At 37.8% G+C, this 21,296-nt stretch overlaps 1 protein-coding gene across 3 annotated transcripts in view; it reads left to right on the top strand.

Annotated features, from left to right (window-relative positions):
- The window catches only part of TMTC1 (transmembrane O-mannosyltransferase targeting cadherins 1), a 289,708-nt gene that overhangs the window by 5,578 nt on the left and 262,834 nt on the right, over positions 1 to 21,296 (top strand). For all 3 annotated transcript variants that reach the window (XM_030938685.1, XM_030938684.1, XM_030938683.1), the window contains exons 2-3: positions 10,394 to 10,571; positions 21,185 to 21,258. In XM_030938685.1, the coding sequence (XP_030794545.1) occupies positions 10,394 to 10,571; positions 21,185 to 21,258 (252 nt within the window). The remainder of the gene's footprint in view (positions 1 to 10,393; positions 10,572 to 21,184; positions 21,259 to 21,296) is intronic.

The raw sequence follows: 21,296 nt of genomic DNA, 5'->3' as shown, positions 1-21,296 counted from the left end.
CCTGAATGGTTTCAAATAAACTTAGCTTTTTAATGTTATACCCCCCTTCTCTTGGGAAGAAGATACTGCTGAATTGTTCACAGTGCCATTCCATTCGGTAAGCAAGTGGAAGTCTGCTTCAACAAGCAAGAACTAATGATTTTTCAATGTTAAAAATGGGGAAACTCAGCAAATTAAAGAACTTTAAACTCCTGATTCTCTCCCTGTGTGTTTAGCCTATTAGATTATGTTTGCTATAATGTTTTATTTTTTTAAGAGCTTCTGATGGTAATGTAAACCATAAGAGTGAAAGTGGGTGGTTTAAAATGTCAGAGCTAAAAAATAGACTGTCGTAATATGTGCAGCTGTAGGAATTTGCAGCATTTTAATGTCTGATCTTGAAAGTTTTTTGCAGCAGTTTGCATCTTTTAGTTACGAATAATATGCCAACCATGAAAATAAGCACTAACTAACCTCCATGCCCACAACCTTAAAGAAATGGTGATGTTTCTTTTGGTTCTATTCCTTTTCATTTGACTTCTGTGGAATTTCATTTTGACACAGCCTGTTGCTACAAAGCTGATAAATTTGTTTTTAAGTCTATCATAGGTGACAAGTAAAGATTCTCTAGGATGTTTGACTAGATTGTCTAGGATGTTCAGTGACAGAAATACCAAGGGCAAACGTGATTGGAGGCAAGAAAAATTTTATAAAGAAAAATGAAAAACTGCCTTTGAAAATTTTATGCCACCCTAAGGTTATCTTGGAAGTTCCAAGAGGAGGAGGTTGTGATTATAATCTAGTAGGATATGCTTTAGACTACAGTCTGGTAGTGTAGGAGGGATGGAAAGTGAGAGGAATATATTTTTGGACTCATGAGGGTTTTTATAGGTGAGTCCCTGAATGAAGGCTTGGAAGTCACCTTCCAAAGCAGTCTATTATTACCAACCAGTGTCTTTTCTGTCTTTCTTTCAAGCTGCATTCATATTTTTCCTAACTTTGAGTATGTCATCAACTCAAAGAGGGGGGTAAGGAGGCCGGGCGCGGTGGCTCCTGTCTGTAATTCCAGCACTTTGGGAGACTGAGGTGGGTGGATCACTAGGTCAAGAGACCAAAACCATCCTGGCCAACATGGTGAAACCTCATCTCTACTAAAAAAACAAAAATTAGCTGGGTGTGGTGGCACACACCTGTAGTCCCAGCTACTTAGGAGGCTGAGACAGGAGAATTGCTTGAACCTGGGAGGCAGAGGTTGTAGTGAGCTGAGATCGCACCACTGCGCTTCAGCCTGGAATCAGAGTGAGACTCTGTTAAAAAAAAAAAAAAAAAGAAAAAGAAAAAAAAAAATGAGGAGTAAGGAATGCCTGATCATACCTACACAATGGCGGTGTTTCTTTCCCAAATAATAAGATATAGTCTCTGTACTATGAAGTCCTGTTTGATCTGACCCCTGGCTACCTCTTTGACGCCTATTCTACCAATCTCCACCTCTTTCTCTGCACCAGCATTCCAGAACCCTTGTTCTGATCTGTGCAGGGCCTGTGTGCTCACCACCTTTGGTTTCTGCTTAAATGTCACTTCATCCCAGAGGCCTTCCCTGGTGGCCAGGTGATCTAAAGTAGCAAACACTCCTCTGTGTTTTACCCTTATTTCCTTACCCTGCTTTGCCTTAGTATCACCCTAAATGATGCTGTCTAGCATCATTTTTATTGTTGACTTTTACCTCCCCTCACTACAGTGTAAGTTCCATGAGGTTTATCTCTAGCACCTAGAACTAAGCCTGGCTTGCAAAGTAGGGACTCAATAATTACCATTGAAAGATGGAATACTATTTGTCAGTTAAAAATAAATTAATTTTTTAAAGAATGAATAAATCCTTTTTGTGAATGCTCAAATTTTTCAGGTAAATACTAAGGTAAGACTACATGATTATAATGTAGAGAAAAGTTTGTTTGGTTTAGTTCTTTCTCTCTCAAAGAGAAAAGTGGAGGCAGACTAGGAATTTCCTCAGATATATACAGAGAATACCAGTGAGTTCTGTTTACTGAGAGATTCTGAAAGGGATGACTTTGAATTTCTATTGTAACTTGCTGGGACTGCAACTCTATGTAGAGAATGAAGATCTGTAGCACTTTTGGATCTCACTCTTCTTAGGTGGCAGATTGCAGCACAAATGGTTGGTGGATGCTTGCTGCAAAGTTCAAGGCGAGAAACAGCAGCTGTACCTTCAAAACCCAGAATTATAGGGGGTTCTCACTACACTCTGATCTCAGGGTCCTAAGATTCATCTATGCCTGTGCTTTCGATGAGGAATGGCCTTGTTGAATCAGATGGAGTACAAGGACCTGGAAATATTTTACCAGAGAAACTAACATGACAGTGATTTTTTCTGACCTTCATGCTGGATTCTTGGGAGGAAGCTTCTGCTCCCTTGGAATTTCCCAAGTGAGAGGAGTTTCTTTATTATTCATGATGGACTCCTGGACTCACACCTAAGTTTATGCTAAGGAGGAGTTGACTCATGGTGGGCTCCTAGATAGTTACAGGATGAGGGCTGGCTGTGGTGTAAAGACCAATTATATGATTAGAGGGTTGGGACTGTGAGGCATGTGATATCACTCCTATATCCCAACCTCCTAGGAGGGAAGAGGGACTGAAAATTGAATTGTTACGTGGTCAGTGATTCAATCAATCATGCCTACCTACTGGGACCCCCAATAAAAACTCTGGACACTGAAGTTTGCTTGAACTTCACTGGTAGGTAATCATACCTTGATGTTCTGGGAGGGTGAAGCATCCTGTAGAAACAGAACATTTATGCTCAGGACCCTCCTGGACCCTGACCCATAGGTTTCTCCCTTTGATTGGTCCTGACTTGTAACCTTTATAAGAAAACTATAACCATAAGTATAGGGGTTTCTCAATTTCTATGAGTTGTTCCAATGTATGATCAAACCTGAGAGAGTTGTGGGAGGCCCTGATTATGTAGTCAGTTGGTCAGATGTACCAGTAGCCTGAGGAACTTGTGGCTGATGTCTGAAGTGTGAGGAGTTTTGTGGACGACTTTGCCCTCAACTGGGAGTCTGTGTTAATTTTGGGAAGTTGAAGTCAGAACTGCATTATACCCAAGCACTCCACCAAACACCAAACACATATTTTTTTAAAAAATGCTAAAAGTTGACAGCTCAGTTAAAACTAAAATATTTGGCCTTGGTCTGTCCTAATTTTTATTATTTACTGGCTGTCTTTCCAAGGATTTTCTTCTGGGACTTGCTACCTTCCAGATATATTTACTGATCTTTCTGCCTTCAGTTTTCTTACCCTTTCTTTTGTACAGTTATTACTCTAATAACTATATTATTACTCTAGTACTAATGTAACAGTGACAATAACCTCCATTCCCATGGGGCAGCTTTCCCGTGTGGCAGATTCCTCATAGCCAGATAAGGATGTGATGCATTGAACTCAAATCAAAGCCATGAATTTTGCTTTGGCTGCAGAGTGTCAATTTCCCCTCTGGACTATTATTTGCATTGGTGCCTGGGAACTACATCGTTTTGTACTTCAGATATATTAAGCAATGATGATTTGCTGATTTATTCCTGGTACTGAAGGGAATGCAGAAGAAGAGCAACCAAAATGATTGAGGGCCAAGGGGATTTGCCTTAGAGGAAAAGTGAGAAGAACCAGATGTTGTTATTTATTGGTTGAATGATCTAAGAAGACTATGAGAAACCTCTATGCACAGGCATAGATGAATCTTAGGACCCTGAGATCAGAGTGTAGTGAGAACCCCCTATAATTCTGGGTTTTGAAGGTACAGCTGCTGTTTCTCGCCTTGAACTTTGCAGCAAATGCTTATGAGAAACCTCTCATAAGCATTTGAGATCTGTAATGATGGCGAGAGGCTGGGAAAAAGAAAGATGAACAGTAATAGAGGAAGACAGGAGAATGTGCTGTGTGCTTAGTACTGGGCTGTGGAAACCCATGTGGAAAATGTTGGAGAACCCATCACTGGAGACACCAGAAATAGATAAGAAGGGAGTACTTTTAATTTTTTATTTTCCGTGGTTTGTATTTCTTTGGAAAAGAATGTATATTTTGTTACTGTGAGAAATCTGTGCTTTTCTGGAAAGCTGGGTAATCCTAGCAGCCTTTCCTTAAGCTTTGAGACCTGTCTCTCACTGTTCTGAGTTATCACCTGACTATGAACCATTTGGGTTGCTTGGGGCAGATCTCTGGGCCCTAATTTAGATCTACTGCCTTGGAATATCTTGGGATGGGATCAGAGAATCAACAATTGTAGCTACCACACCAGATGATTAAGACGCTTGAGAACCACTGGGACTCATGGGGGCCCATGTTTAATGAGGTTGAGATGCCAGAATCTCCCGGGCATAATGTAGAGAAAGGAACAAAAAGGCTCATTGAGATAGGAATGCCGGCATGCGTTTATCACATGCAAACTGCACACACACCCTCTCATGCCTCCATTGTACTCCCAGCTAGGGCTAGATGACTTTCCCTTTTCTGAGGCATTGAGAATTACATTGGTGAAGGAGCACCTGCAACTTCGAGAAGCTCTTTGGTGGATCTCTTCTGTAGGCCAGGTGTGATGTAGGAGATGCTCCACTGAGGTGAACTTTCTGACTTCATGGGGTGTTGGGATCCTGGAGTACCAAAGACCAAGTGGCAGAGCTTAGCTGCCAAAGACAAGGTGAATGCCTTGATCATGACGGGCCTCTGGGACACAGTGATAATCAGAATCTTTTGACCTGCAACAATCATTGGTGGTGGCCAATTAATCATGTTGTACCTAGGAATGGGGCAGCCCTCTAAAATTTTGCTAAAATTTATTCCAGGAAAAGCTCCAGGTTCAGGGCCAGGAATCAGGCTTGGGTCACCACATGGAGAGTCGTGATGTCTTACCCAGTTTACAGACCTATGCCAGTTCCTTGAGGTAGAGCTATTTGATTGACACGGAGTTGGGGTTCTTTTGAGGAAGACTCTAGTATATTCCCTACTGTGTGTCTCTATTTCACAAATATAGACTGTTACTGTTTTGTTTTGTTTAGTTTTGTTTTTTTTTCCTAAACCAAAGCTATTGTCAAAGAAGAAACTTAAGAGACAGTGATGGGATTTATCTTAAGCTCCAGGCGGTGTAAGTGAGGAGGCAGAGGGCAGCCAACAGCTCTTTCTTCTCCTTTTCTCTCCACCCCACAACCCCTTTGGTGCCAGATTGTGTGACCCTATGCCCTTTCCTGGGAAGCGATATGGCAGTGCTGCAAATTAGCTTATCTGAGAACTCATGGCCCTACCTTTCTGGGAAGTTTTACAGAAAGGCAGAGGGAGTTCAGATGGAGAAGGGGCGATTTGGATTCATATTTACCAAACTCTGGAAGGTTTTCATATAGTGAGAGATGGCTATTAAGATTATTTCAGAAAAAAAATTATTTTATTTCCTACTGCTTGGCTTAGTTTTAAATGAAGAATGAAGGCTACACCAAATAAAATTAGAGATTCTTAAAGCCAAAGGGAAAGGTGATCTTTTCCAACTGCAACTTAATGTAAGCTCAGTAAATTTTCATTTAGAATCTATTGTGTGCTGAGTGAGATGCATACAATAACAAAAGGAAATTAGTTTCCTATAGTGTATGAAAAATGTTTGATGAATATAGTTAATGAGTTTTTTAAAAAAAGTTGGTTAAGTACTTTCATAGGGGTACATTCAGGGTGATATAGATCCTGAGATGTTCTTTTTAGATGGTATTTCTTGTGAGTTGTCATTATACTTCTTTGTGGACATTTCTGGTTATCCAAGCACCTGATATAATTTTAAATGTTTAAATGTGTACTAGCTTCAGTGTTACTTCCTACTTTGAGCTGAAGCCTGCCTCTCAGTACTTTGCATATAAAAAGTTGAAAATTGAAATGCTAAAGGGTCAGGCTGATCTTAGAGTGAGTGAAGTGAGCTGGATGTGAGGTTATGTTGTAATACTTTGCATTTTAGGCACATGGGAATATTCTCCTCTTCCAGAAATATGCTTTCTTCCATTTTTCTTCAAGGAGTCATTTTGACTGTCTTATTGCCCATGTGTGATAGTCATGTAGGCTCAAGAAATATTTCACTTTTATCTTTACTGTACAAAAAAATTGTGCGTGTAATGATAAATGAATGCCTTCGGGTTAGAAATATGATAGGAATTGGTACAGACTATGGCAAATTGTGCACCCTTGTCCTCTCGAGATGGGCACACAGATATTTCCATGCAGCCATGTAGGCCCAGAGTTGTCAGGTCTTCTAATATTTCAAGATAAGCTGGAAATTTTTATATGAAGCCACCTGTTTTTAAAACCCTGGTACGTAAAAAAGAGGTACGAAGGTAAAACAGAACAACCTGCAGGCTAAACCTAGCCTTTGTGAAGCCAGTTTGCAACATCTTTACTGGATTGTAGTTTCCCCTTAGGGGGCTACTTAGAATAAGTGCATTCCTTTAGTATTGCTTTTCATTCATTCATGTTTATTCATTCATCCAAATGCTTAATGTGTGATAATCATGAATGAGGCATTGTGCTAGACGCTGTGGATATAGCCATAAATATGGCAAATATCTTTTCCCCTGGAGAATTTGGCATCATTTCTGTCATCTTTCTCTAGGCTGAGCATCTTCCATTTCCTCAAAGCTACATTCAAGAGGCATCATTTCTGAGGGTCTTCCCTACCCCCTTAGCATCCCGAAGTTCTCCTGTGAAGGTGCTCTGTGTTTAAAAAGCACTCTGATGGTCTGCTGCCCCACATTGGATACCACCTATGTTGCCTCTCCCATCCTCAGGTAGAATACCTCCCTCTTCCCCATCTCTGCACCTGGTAAGTTCTTTCACTGCCAGAATTCTTTAACATTGAATTAGCTGTTTAATTACCTTGCCTGCCCCTACTCTGCTATTAACTCTTTGGGAACAGATGCCACATCTTACTTCTGTTTGTATCTCTGGGCCCTGAATCATATCTGACATGTAGTATGTACAGTATGTACTTAATAAATACCTAATTGTGTAAATTGAAATGAAAAATTATTTGACTTGTGCAGTTTCCTGTCTGTCTGGTTTGGTCTGTTTTGATAACCAACACACGTTAACTCTGTATTGAAGGCAAAAGCCCCAGAGCAGTAACCTATGTACAGTTTAATCTAGATTGCAAGTATTTTGTTCTTTTATATCCCCATGTGAGCCTTTACTCTTACCACTGTTCTGTCTAATCCTGTTAGAATTAGTTAACAATTCAGCCACTTAAACTCTTTGTGAATGTCAGTTAGTTCTTCTGGTACATTAACTTTCCTTTCCAGATAAAGGCATTTTGTATCTTGATAAGTATACACTGTATAGTTTCATTGAAACTTTGATAAAAATATTGGAAAATACAGAGGTAATATCAGAACCCTGTGACATACACTGGAGATCTTAGTCCAAAGAGACATTGATTTATTATTCACTGCTCTTGGTGTTTGCTACAAATCTATCTTAGGCTATCTTGTTTGCAGGGAGATTTTGAGAGATTTTGATAAATGCCTTTGTTAAAATAAAGATGTGATGCATCCATCACATCACCTTTTCTATTAAATTATGAGGCTAATCAGTGAACCCCCTTTTTGTGAACCCATATTATCTCCCAGAATCAGATTCTTTTCTCTGTGATCACATGTAGGATATGCTAGAAGCTTTTGTTAGCATTTTATCTCAAGCTCACTTGTCTGTAATTTGGAGAATTCACTCTCCATCTTTTTAGATATTTTAAATATACTCCTAACTCCAGATTCAGGGTGATTTCTTAAAGCTTAGATTCACCAATGTTAGATTCCAGGTAAGGGACTTTCATACCGTTATGTCATTACTGCGGGGGCTCCTCATTCAGCAATTTATTTTATATTTTGGGATCTAATTGAATTCTAGTGTGTACCTTTTTAAGCTTCTGATGCATGAACCATACCTTGTGCAAGTGTGTTTTTTCTATTACCCCACAGATGCAATGGAGTACATTAGGTCCTGTTATTAAATTTAAGCCAACCTTCAGAAGTCTGTCTCTTCTGCATGTCTGTCTCACAGAAGTATTTTTTAAGATTTTGACTAAGTTCAAGAAATAACATGGATAACACCTCGACATTTTCAGATATGATGCATATGAACTACAAAGGTGACTCATGCCTACCATTTTATACTGTTTTTGGAAAGAGAAAGGAATATATGTTAAATACTCTGATAAGAGTATGGTAATATAGTAATAATGCCATCTTTCATGATGCTTTTTATTTTTCAAATGGTTGAATAATAAATACTTTGCAAAAATAAGCCTTTTGTTCTTTTTTATTATTTGTAATCCAAATTTATTATCTAAATTTTAGGATCCATGGGAATAGTCAAATTTTTCAAGGATTTGGCTTGTTAGATATCTTGCCTTTCTCACTATTGCCATTTTTATAATTCACACTGTGAGATGCATTCTTGTACATTCACTCTTCCATCTTTTCTATGTATATGTACATATATATGTATTTATATATATTTACATATATACTTTATATATATATTGTATTTTATATAAACTTTTCTGGTTACTTCCTTATGGCAAATTCCTGGAAGTGGAATTTTCAGGCAAAAGTGCATGCCTTTTTAAAGCCTCCAATGCATGTCGCCAACCAAGAGACTTTCCAACTTGGACACCTACCAGTCAGATGTCAGATTGCCTGTTTTCTGTCATGCTTGTCACTGGTGTGAATGAATTTTAAGTGAATGGCTTAGTTGGTCTGGAAAGCTCAGCCTGATGAAGTAGAACTCAGTGTAAAATCAGTCTCAGAGGGATGGGCTGTTAGGGAACTGCATCCAAGTACTCCAGGGACCTGGACTTGGTCTTGCTCTTCCTTAACAATTCTCCAATCCCAAGTCTTCTGACTTCAAGCAGCTCTGCCTCCTCATGTGTGTTTCTATCCAGGAATGTCATGCTGGTCTCCCTGCTTTAGTTGGACCTGTGAGTTCTCTAGTCCACTGCCTTTTCCTTTTTCCCTCTGGATGGGCAAATTTCCCACCAGGCTTCTGTATTGAGGATGCTGGGGTGTGTGCAGACTAATGAATGAGGCTGCCAACACACAGCTGAGTCAAATCTTGCATCAGAGCCCTGGAGTTGGATCCAATACAACAATTTAGTTTTCTAGGCTTAGTGAAGACTCTGATTACTTCAGTGGGAGTGAAAATGGAGTTTATTAGTAACTATGACATTTGCATTCATATGTCCAAATAAATCTTGAGATGTTTAAAATTCTGTAGGTTAAAGCTGTGCATGAATTACGTCAATTATTTAGAATACGAGTATGTCATCTCTAAAGCTTACTTTTTCATTCTTAGTTGTTTTGGCAAAGAGGAGCTGTTTCTATAAGAGAAGCAGATTAAAGGCCTGAGAATTGAAGACCTAGGATTGTTGTTTTGTTAAAATGGACTAGAATACAGACAACTGTAGGCAGTACCACTTAGGGCGTCAGTGCTCCCTGGAAAGAATCATCTTGTGCAAGTGTATTTTTTCTGTAACCCCACAGAATCAATTGGGTATATTATGTCGTGTTATTAAATTTAAGGCAACCTTCAAAAGTCTCTCTATTCTGCATTTCTGTCTCATGAAAGTATTTTTTAAGATGTTGAACAATTGGTTTTCCTTCCCTTTGTGGTTCTCTTTTAGATTCTTTGTCATAGTCTTAGAAATCAGGTACTGAGATCTGTGGGAATTTATGTTAAAAACATTTAATACACATTCTGGAACATGATGCTTTTGCTCATCTTTTCATTTCAGCTGCAGCTGGTAATAGCATGTAGGTTCCCTAAAGCTTCCTTTGTGGGGTGGTAATTAGGTGATGCTTCCAGGTGCATAATCTAGAAACCTGGTCCCTGGTGGCACCATGGTTGAGAGAACACATTCATTTGTCCCAACTGTGACTACAATCATAGTTTCATGGTTTCTGTTCATCTCCGGTATATGTGGCTCTGACCCACAGCGCTTGGGACTTCCCTTTCAACACTCAGTTGCTTGGGAAGAGCCAGCAATGAAAACAAGAATATTAAGGGGGCGTATTCGCATTAGCCATGGAGTGATGGAAAAACAGGCTCAGCACCTGTTTGCTTGCCTTCTCAGTGAGGTCAAAGTTCCCTGAAATAATATTGTGTTGTATATGCATGGATTTCTGCACATGGGACAATTCTGAAATAGGAAAAATGTGATACATACCCAAAGATAAAAAATAACCCAGCGTTGGGTATCATTTAAAACTCATTAATCTAATAGCTTATCTTTTTAAATGGTGGATTCCGTCTGTTTTCCTGTGCTTATGTTGAGTTTGTAGCTAATGCAGTTTTTTCTTTTTTCTTTTTTTTACAGGCTAAACATATTTTTGACTGGTATGAACCCATTCTACTTTCATGCAGTAAATGTAATTTTGCACTGCTTAGTGACTCTTGTGCTGATGTACACCTGTGATAAAACCGTCTTCAAAAATCGTGGACTTGCTTTTGTAACGGCATTGCTTTTCGCTGTGCATCCTATTCATACTGAGGCGGTAAGTGTAATTGGATCTCAGTGAAATAATGAATATGAGTATGTGTGTGTATGTATATGTGTATACACACACATATATATACATGTAAATATGTGTGTATACGTAGATATGTGTGTATATAGATATATACATATAAACTAAGCTGATCTTTTTTCCCTTTCAAAACCGTGTGAATTAATTCTACTAAAGTGTTTGTCTTTATATATAAATCATTTTGTTTGACAACTTTTCCTTTTGAATGTTCAAATTGGTTTTATTGCACCTCTTGGATTTAATTGCTTTTCTAAATAACTGCTGTTATTATTACAGGTAGTAATGAATGGCCACAGTTTGTTCAGTTTTGTATTTGCAGATAATTTAAGTCCTAATGTGTTTTAAGCAGCAAGGGCCATTTGAGACACTTAGCGTGCTGGGTCATTGTTCCTGCTCCACATTTATATTTTACCTTTTCTCACCCTGCTTTATTTTATAATGTTTATTATGCAGAACTGTAAGTGCTGGGGAAGTACTATAAAAAGTTAGACTGACATTCTTCAAGTTAGAAAGACAGACTTAGTAACCTTATACATTGTTTCCCAAGTTACTTAATAGGAAGGGCAGTTATTGCGTGGGTGATGAAAAATTTACTTTAAAAGGATTGGCTGGGTGTGGTGGCTTATGCCTGTAATCCCAGCACTTTGGGAGACTGAGGTGGGAAGATCACTTGAGGTCAGGAGTTCAAGACCAGCCTAGCCAACATGGTGAAACCCCATCTCTACTAAAATTACAAAAAACTTTAGCCGGGCACTGAGGCGGGCGCCTGTAATTCCAGCTACTTGGGAGACTGAGGCAGGAGAATTGCTTGAGCCTGGGAGGTGGAGGTTGCAGTGAGCCAAGATTGCACCACTGCACTCCAGCCTGGACAAAAGAGTGAGACTCCATCTTAAAAAAAAAAAAAAAAAGTGTTGATAGCTATGGCTCTCTTTAAAATATTTATTTACTCATTCCATGAATCAGATGGCATTTTAAAGCTACTTTGTTTCCCAGCTCGGTGAACACAGCTGGTTTGTTTTATGTGCATGGCCAGGGGTAGATGAAAACTTGATAAGAGGTCCATGGGCACCACAGTTTTACAAGACTCTTTTCCAGAGCCTCAGCTTGCATCTCTCTGGACGCTTCCCTGAAGCTGATCTGCCTGAGAACACCCCTGCAGTAAAGATGTCATGGTGGTTCCCTTCTCTCTCCTCTGAATTCAGAAGTGACATAGTTGTCATGGAGATGCATAATAATATGTTTATTTAAATTGACACAGAAGTCTGATTTAACCAGTTGGTTTGATGAGGAAAACTGGTTTGCCAGTTAGGCTATATGATGGGCATTTTCCACCAACAAAATTCTAAATCTGTAAGCTCAAAGTTTTGACAAAAATATATGTTGACTGGGTGATGAAGAAAGATCACTTTATTTAAAAAATTACATTGTGAAAGGTCATTTTCCCAACTCTTTGTGAGTATTTTAGACTGAGCAAGGTGACTTTAAGTGGGCGAGTATGAGGCATAATAGTCCTTTGCCGAGTTTCAGTAAAGCCGTTCCGCTTTACTTAAAAGAAATTGTGACAGTAAATGACTGTAATGACAGGTAACTCTAATGGTGGCCATGTTTAAATTCTTTGCTTTTGACCAAATGAAAGGAGGACCTGATTACATTGTCAGCTGCTAGATCATTAAAAATTATGTAAGGTGATAGATCATTATGTGATATTTGCCAATACCTTGGAGTTCAAAGAATAAAGTCATTGCTGTAACAGGTCTACTTCCATTTTCACTTATTTATGTGAACAGCCTATGAAGATGAAAGCTAGGAATAGCTGGTATTAATGCTGCCTGCTGTCATAGTCTAACACAAGGTAAGATTCAGCCACGGACAACTGAACTTACTGAAAAGAAATCTGCTATACCTAGGTTATTAAGAGGTGATTTTTTATATTTATTAATTATTTATCATTTTATGCTTTATTTATGATATATCAAACATCTATGAATCAACAATAATTGGAATAGTAATACAAAAATTTAAATTTTAACACTTAGAGGCTTATGGTCAAAAGAAATTTAAAATATAGATTTAATTGTATATATTTTTATTGTAGGGAGAAGGATGATAAATACAATATTTTTAAGCATAACTATGTAATTTACAAAAATGGTGAGGGGGAAATACAATGAAAGCATGAGTTCAAGGAGAAAGGATATGAAGTGTCTACCAATTAAAGAAGAACCTATTCATGTTTGGATAAATGGAAGATGATGAGCTTCAAGTTGCCATAGTGTTCAGATTCCATTTGGTAGATTTAATACAGGAACATTATGGCCTCATTTTGAAATGTCAATATCTACAATGCATAGGCAGTTAGATCCTTTCAAGTATTTAAAATTATGATGAGAAAGTTTTGATATGAATTGAAAAAATAAGAGAGATACTTAAGTTTTTAATGTTCTTTTTGGATAGAATATGAAGAAAAATAATCAAAGACTACTACTAACTAGACATATAGAATATGTGATGCTGGGCCAATGGCATGTTATACTATAAAACCATAGACAGTATTTTATTTCTGACAAATAATTCTTCATATACAATTGGAAATCTGTGCTTAGAGCATATTGGGGACAACTACTGCATGAAAGAACAAATGAGTAGGGCAATAACAGTTTCAATTCAGAGGTATCAGAAAGAGAGAGTGCATAAAACACAGGCAGCCTTTGGCAGTTTGATCAGGAACTGGTTAAGGTTGGTTCCTAAGAAAAGAGTAAAATCCTATTAGCAAAATTACCTTCCAAAAAAAAAAAAATAGTTACAACAAACTTTTGTACTAATCGAAAAAAATCCATAGTAACAATGAAAGGGACAGAGGAGTCTGAGAGCTGGGTATTTATTTAGGGAAGGATGTTAGGGAGGATGCTTACATTCATAAGGTTATGAGGGAAGTGTAAGAAGGAGGCAGAGAAATTTAGCCTACAAAACAGTTTACATGACAAAGTAAAATCGGGGAACTTATTATTTAGTCATAGATTTCAATTCAAGTTTCTAAGTAGGAGGAGGACAGAGAAATAGAAAAAGAGATGTACTTTTCAGAAGATAGAGATAAATCATTAATATTATTATTTGAGACAGGGTCTCACCCTGTTGCCCAGACTGGGGTGTAATGGCATGTTCATAGCTTGCTGCAACCCCCATCTCCTTGGCTTAAGCAATCCTCCCACCTCAGCCTCCCCAGTAGCTGGGACCACAGGTGCTCACCACTATGCTGCGCTTTTTTTTTTTTTTTTTTAAAGTAGAGACAAGGTCTTGCTATGTAGCTGAGGCTGGTCTTGAATTCCTGAACTCAAGCAATCCTTCTGCCTTAGTCTCCCAAAGTGCTGAGATTACAGGTGTGAGCTGTGACACCTGGCCCTGATGAATTATTTTTTTGAAAAAGACCTTGGCTTTGTGGGAGAGGGAGTTACTGGGAATTATCTCCTCTTTATTAAAGAAAAACAAAAATTGGATCATAAACTATCTCAGGAAGGATGGAAATTTTAAATTTTTTAGGTGGGGTTTAATTTGAACACACTGATATGATTAAGCATTTGCTTTATTAATTATGTAATCAACAAATAGTTAATGAATACAGTGTCTGCAAAGGATTGGTTCCAGGACCGCCAAAGACACCAAAATCTGAGGATGCTCAAGTCCCTTATATAAAATGCTGTAGTATTTGCATGTAATTTACACACATCATCCTGTATACTTTAAATCACCTCTACATTCCTTATAATACTCATAATTTGCAAATAGTTGTTAGACTATATTGGTTTTTATTTGTATTATATTTATTGTTGTACTTTTATTACTCATTTACTTACTGAATTTTTTTTTTTGATCATCAATTGGTTGAATCCAGGGATATAGAACCTTTGGATATGGAGGGCTGACTATACTTGCTTGGTGTAAGGCATTCTTCCAGGGGAATATGTGAGTGAATAGCAGGGTCCCTAGCCACAATTTCACAAGCTCATTGAAAAGCCGAAGAGCATACATATAAATAGATGCAAGATAAAGCAATATGTTGTAACAAAACAAGAGCCCTAGCAGAGAGCAAAATTATTTTTAATTTAAGTAAATAGGGACAAATTCATTTATTTACTCAATTTATTCAATCTTTCAATAAATATTTACTTGGCTATAATACAGTGACTATAATAGAGTCACTCAGTGCAGGGGTATAGCAATAAATAAGTCAGACCCAGAGCTTTCCTCACTTAAGCCTTTGAGATTATTGGAATAATTTCCTGGCAGTATATTTTTTAGGAAATTTATGTTTTTATGAATCCTGAATCATGAGAAAAATCAGTACAGACACTGGGAAAATGGAGGAAGTTATTTTAATTCTTCTATGATAGTTAAAACTTAATCATTGTAGCAACGTTAGAGATTTACAGAAATGTACTTAGGTCAAGTTGAGAGCAAGCGCAGGAAACGCCGATACATGAAGTTGAAGGTTAAGTTCAACATTTCAACAAGAATTGGGATAGGAAGACTTAAGAGAAAATTATGATCTCTAACCAGTCTGTCTGGTTTGTAGCTGTTGCTATGTGTTAATTGTGTGTTCCTGGCCCTGTCTGACATTAATGGAACTCATTCTTTCAGATAAAATAAATATCAATAGCCTTATACATATAGTATACTTCATACAAATCTTATTGGTGGTATTCCAAAAGACAAGTTTCTACAGCAAATTAACACCTAATTTGAAAAACCTGCCTGTGATTGTGTTAACCTTGCTAGAGGATCTGCCGTTACATCATTTGAATTCTCTCCAGTTATGTTCACTGATGTTTGTCCCTCCAGTGTTTGAGCATTTGTTAGAGGCTGCAGTTCCTAGGTAACAACCACCATGTTGGTAACGGAAACCTGTAGTTTGAGGCTAAAATACATGCTGGCCATTTGCATATATTTTTCACTAACCATGAACTGACCGATTGCTTTTGTACTTTCCAGCACTCTAGAAAGACATTGTCATAAAATCAACTGGCTCCAGTTTAATGTTCCATCTTTGCTTCCCATTGCCCCTCCTCACTTCTTTATTTACTCCATGCTCTTCTGGAAGGGGAGGTCTCCCCTTCCAGAACCACTCCGTGTATCTCCAGACCTCTCTTTCTCTGCCGTTCTTTTTTTTTTTTTTTTTGGCTTAAACATGCAATATTTACTTTCTTATATAAAATAATAATTGAAATAGCACTCTAGGATGGGTATAGTGGCTTTATAAAGTCATCAGAGACTTAAGCTTCTTTCAGTTCTTTTATCAGTCATCCCTAAGATGTTCTTGTAGCACTGGTTCTTGTAAGTCCAAGATAGCTGCCAGAGTTCTAACCATCACTGTCCTGTTCCAGGCAGCAAAGCATAGGCGAAGAAAGATGCATCCTCTTCCTTTAAGGAGAATTCCTGAACCAAGGCTGAGGCGATAAGAATCTCTGCTGTTCTTGTATCCTCCACCTACAAAGCATTTTTGTTCCTTCCCAGGCCTAGGCTGCGCATTTCCTCGCCTTGAGCTTCCTGAAATCTCCCTTGTCTATGTTTAAGTCACAGTTTACATGGCTAGACCTGTGAAGCCTTCCTAGATCCTGCAGTAAAAATTAATCTCTTCAGTCTTCTCCTGGTAATGGTTTCTCCTCTTATGATGTGTGCAGTTTCCTTGTGTGCTATTTAATATCCTCTTTTGACTCCCTACCAGATGTTAAACTCCTTGAGGCTGATTGTATGCTTCCAACTGGCACAGTATATAGCCAAGAGGAGGCACTTGGAAAATGTTTGTTAACTGGAATTAAACATATGCTTACTGAACATGACAATATTGACTAATTGAACCACAATGAATGGCTGGTCTAGATATACAGTAGTTAATGACTATTATAGCACCCATTTTTAGATATCTAGCCTTTTGCTCCAAATAACCTCAGTTCCACAGGGGTATAGAATGCATATTTAGTGGTTTGGACTGGCAAGAGAGCCTATCAATGTTACACCAATATTTCAACACCCTCTTTGAGCTTCTCCTGCTAGGGACACTACATTCTTTATATCTGGGCACATCCAGCTGGCAGAGTCTGCTGTCGCCTCTTCCAAACTGGCTGCAATGCAAGAAGCCGGGCTGCAGGACGCCTTTAGCACATTAGTTAAGCTTGCTTAGCTTGTGATTGCCTCGTTCCAACTTGCTACACCCAGTAACAGCTTGCAAGTCTTGCTGTTGGCTACATCAGTTGTGCTGTGATGAGCGCCCTTCTCGGTCCAGATTCTTAGGTTTATCTCAAGACTGTTGCTGGTGAGCTGGGCTCTCTGTTTAACCTTCAGGAGGATTTGCAAGTGATGCTGAGCTAAATGCTCAAGGCGGTGGTAGTGTAGTCTGAGCAGATCTGGGTTTACAGGTGACTCATATACACTTCCGCTTTACAGACTGAGAGTCTGAGCTGAGCCTTGACATTGTGGTGACACCACACTGTCACTTCATTCATCTCTTGAGTCATGCAATCTTCCTGATTTGGTACTCAAGTTCCTTTTAGATTAACAAATCAATGAACAGCATGTGACGCAAGCAGCCACGTCAGGTAATAGCTTTCAGCTCTGTATTGCCAATGGTATTCTTTGGCCATGTCCAGGTTTCTCTTAATGTAAGTAGGACTGGAATTTTTCTCAGTATGTGACTTGCTGTCTGTCCATCTGCATGTGTATAATTGAGTTATGTTCTATGCAGATTTTAACTAACAGATACATTAGATTATCTAACAAAGTTTGCAATTAAGATACTGTACATGTAAACCTTAAAGTAAAAACATGATTTTTGTAAGCCACACATGAAAACCTATCTCAGTATCAAGAGTTCCACCCCCTTTCTCTGAAAAAAAAAAAAGGGCGGGGGGGGGGAGAGAAAGAAGTGCACCAGCATTTATCCAGCAGGCCCTTTGTGTATATATCATCTCATGAATTACAACCACCCTGAGAGAGCGGGTGTTACACACATTTTAAACATAACAAAACCAAATCTCAGATGACAAGAGCAGTCTATATTCAGACCTTGAATGATTTACCTCCATACTTATTTTGTTTTTAAGTTTTTGAGACAGGGTCTCGCTCCGCACCCAGGCTGGGGTGCAGTGGTGTAATCTCGGCTCACTGCCTCTACCTCCTGGGCTCAAGCAGTGCACCCACCTCAGCCTCCCGAGTAGGTGGGACCACAGGTGCACACCCGGCTAGTCGTTTGTATTTTTGGTAGAGACAGGGTTTCTCCATGTTGCCCAGGTTGGTCTTGAACTCCTGAGCTCAACGGATCTGTCCACTTCGGTCTCCCAAAGTGCTGGCATGACAGGCGTGGCATGAGCCACCGTGTCCAGCCACCTCCATGCTTGTTTACTGCCTCTCCTTCATGGCTGCAAAGCGTGCTCATTGCATAAGGATGCTTGCAGGTATATTTCCCAGAAAACTGTTTCCTACTATTAATTGTTGATTGATTCTTTAACACACCATAGACCTCGGGTCTTCCGTGATGTGGGTGATACTGTTCCTTTGCCTGAAATGTCAGACTAATTCATCTCCCTTTTGAACTGTTCCTCATGATTCACCTCTTATGGTACCTGTTCTTTGGAGCATCTTTAAAAATCTATATCCCATTTTTCCCTTGACTCTTTTATTTCTTAGATTTAAAAAAAGAGAGAGAAAAATGCATAGATATCTTATGTAGCAAAATAGTGTGAAAATTTGTAAAGAGTCATCTGTTTCCCACTCCTCTTCCATTTCAGTCTTCTTCTGGAGTAATGCATTTTTTGAAATAATTTCAAACTTAAAAAATATGGAGAATAACTGTACACTCCCTGTCCAGATTCATAAATTTTTCACATTTTCCCACATTTGTTTTATCACCTTCCTCTCTTTCTCTCTCAATATATAAAAATGTTATTTATTTTCTGAAGCATTTGACAGCAGGTTGCACAATTCATACCCCTTTATACTTTAATAATTTAGTTGTATATTTTCTCTAGTCTTCATTAGTCTCCTTTAGTTTGAAACAGTCTTCATTGTCTTTCTGTAATATAATTTATAGATTATAATATAATGTAGGATTTATATTAGAACATGTAAAATAACAAATGTTATTAACATGTTGTATTGCAATATATGGTTATAATATATTCTATAACTATAATATAAATATGTAATACTTAATGTTATCAATTTATAACATATATACTACATATAATTTATAGATATAGCATATTATATTAAAAATACATAATATATAAATACTGTATGATATATAGTTATGTGCAAATGAAGAATGAATAATGTGTAAGTAATAAATATATAAAATATATGCATATTATTTGGATAATGCATTACACATATAATATATAAAAATATATACAATATTATACTTGATTAGATTATAATGGGTTATAATTATGAATCATGGTGTAATGTAAATTAGAATAAAGTAATATGCAATAAAATGTAATGTTACAAAATATTGTTACACGTAAAATTTATAATTTGTTACTGTAATATATATTTATTTGTATTTTTATCGAATGTTCCTCATCTTCAGTTTCATGTTTTCTCGTGATTCTATTCAGGTTATATTTCCCTTCTAGAATACTGCATAAATGATGGTTATGATGGTTCCTTCAGGAATGGTGATTTTAATTTGATTCCACAGTTAAGACATAGTGCAATATAATGCATTTTTTCCATAGTGCTCTTTTTAAATATTTTCATCTAATAATTAGTAAATAGACACTTTGAAGTTCTGCTAATACTTTGCACCTCAAAAACTTTCATGCCCTAGGTTTAGCATCCACTGATATTTTTGATGTTTCTTGCTTGCTCCAGTCTTCACTCTTCTGGCAGCAAAATGGTTATTTTCCAACTCCACTGCTCGCTCCACATTCATTAACTGGTTTTTTAATGAAGGAAGAGGTCTCCTTTCTTTCCCATTCACTTGCTTGCTGTATGTATGTAGGTACATTTATTCATTTATATATTCATTCATTTATATATCCATTCATTCATTTATATATTTATATATCCATTCATTCATTTATATATATACAATTACGCATTGCTTAACAATGGGGACATGTTCTGAGAATGAGTTGTTAGGTGATTTTGTCATTGTGCAAACATCATAAAGTATACTTACACAAACCTAGATGGTATGGCCTATTGCTCTTAGGCTACTGTACTGAATACCGTAGGCAACTGTAACACAATGGTAAGTATTTGTGTATCTCAACATATCAGACATAGAAAAGGTACGATAGAAATATGGTATTACAATCTTGTGGGACCACCATCATATATGTGGCTTGTTGTTGACCTGAATGTCATTATTCAATGCATAGCTGTATTTATTATTAGTATGGACTCATGGATTTCATTTTCAATGGTTTATAATATATTATTGTACTCATTTATTTTAATATTCAAATTGCCTTAAGTTTGTTTGGTGGGAGCCCCTTGTTGCTGGCTTCTATGCCCTTTTGACTATCATTTTATAAGCATTTTCTTACTTTCTGACACAAGATGATCCAAGCTCCTCTTGAATTTCCTCAGCCTCAGCCCTGGTATCAGCCAGTTTTCCAAGGAGCCGGTGTTCTCTTTTGTGGGGAAATAGTTTGTGGTTAGTGCCAAGATGGCCCATTGCTACTGAGGTTTTATGTTTATAGGCCCTTTCAGTGATAGAACTAAGAAAAATATGCACACATGTGCACACACACACTTGCACACACATATACTCACATATAGCAATCATCAGTTCAAACTCGTTACCTTTCTTGTTTTTTTTTTTTTTTTTTTTTTTTTTTTTTTTTTTTTTTTTAATTTTTTGAGACAGGGTCCACTCTGTCACACAGGCTGAGTCCAGTGGCACGATCACAGCTCACTGCAGCCTTGACCTCCATGGCTCAAGCAGTCCTCCCACCTCAGCCTCCTGAGTAGCTGGAACTACAGGCATGTGCCATCATGCATGGCTAATTTTTGTATATTTTTGTAGACATGGGGTTTTGCCATGTTGCCCAGGCTGGTCTTGAACTCCTTAACTCAAGTGATTCGCCAGCCTCGGTCTCCCAAAGTGCTGAGATTACAGATGTGAGCCATCCTGCCCGGCCTCATTTTTGTTAAAAGTATTGATTCTCAACTTACTTTTTTCTAGTTCTCTAAAAATATTGTCTGCTCCATTAGCATTATGGTACACAGAAGGACACAGTGTCTGACTTTCAAATATTGCTCAAAATTTCTTTTGAATAAATTAATAAATGAATAAATTTTGATGCCGTGAATTGACACACTAAGAAGAGAGCTTAAAAATAAAGTGTGGAAATCTTGCCCTTTCAATTCTCTTTTTTCCTGACATAAACTCGTTATTAAATATATTTGATAATCAGAGGTGCTTAGTCATAGATCAGAACTTGAAGAACAGTGAGTTTTCTATGTTATTATATCTTTCATTTATCTAACGGCAAATATATTTCTGTAATGTATTTGTGTAATGGTTTTCTGAAAGTAATTGTCTGAGGTTTTCATTTTTTATTATTTTAACTTCCAAGGTGGCTGGGATCGTTGGCAGAGCTGACGTGTTAGCGTGTCTGCTGTTTCTATTGGCCTTTCTCTCCTACAACAGGTATGTGTGGCTAAGAGTGCCCTTCACTGTGATTGCAA

The sequence above is a fragment of the Rhinopithecus roxellana genome, chromosome 10 (genome assembly GCF_007565055.1).
Source record: "Rhinopithecus roxellana isolate Shanxi Qingling chromosome 10, ASM756505v1, whole genome shotgun sequence".
NCBI lineage: Eukaryota > Metazoa > Chordata > Mammalia > Primates > Cercopithecidae > Rhinopithecus > Rhinopithecus roxellana.
Note: the sequence above shows the minus strand (reverse complement) of the source record. Positions and strands in the feature narration are given on the sequence as shown.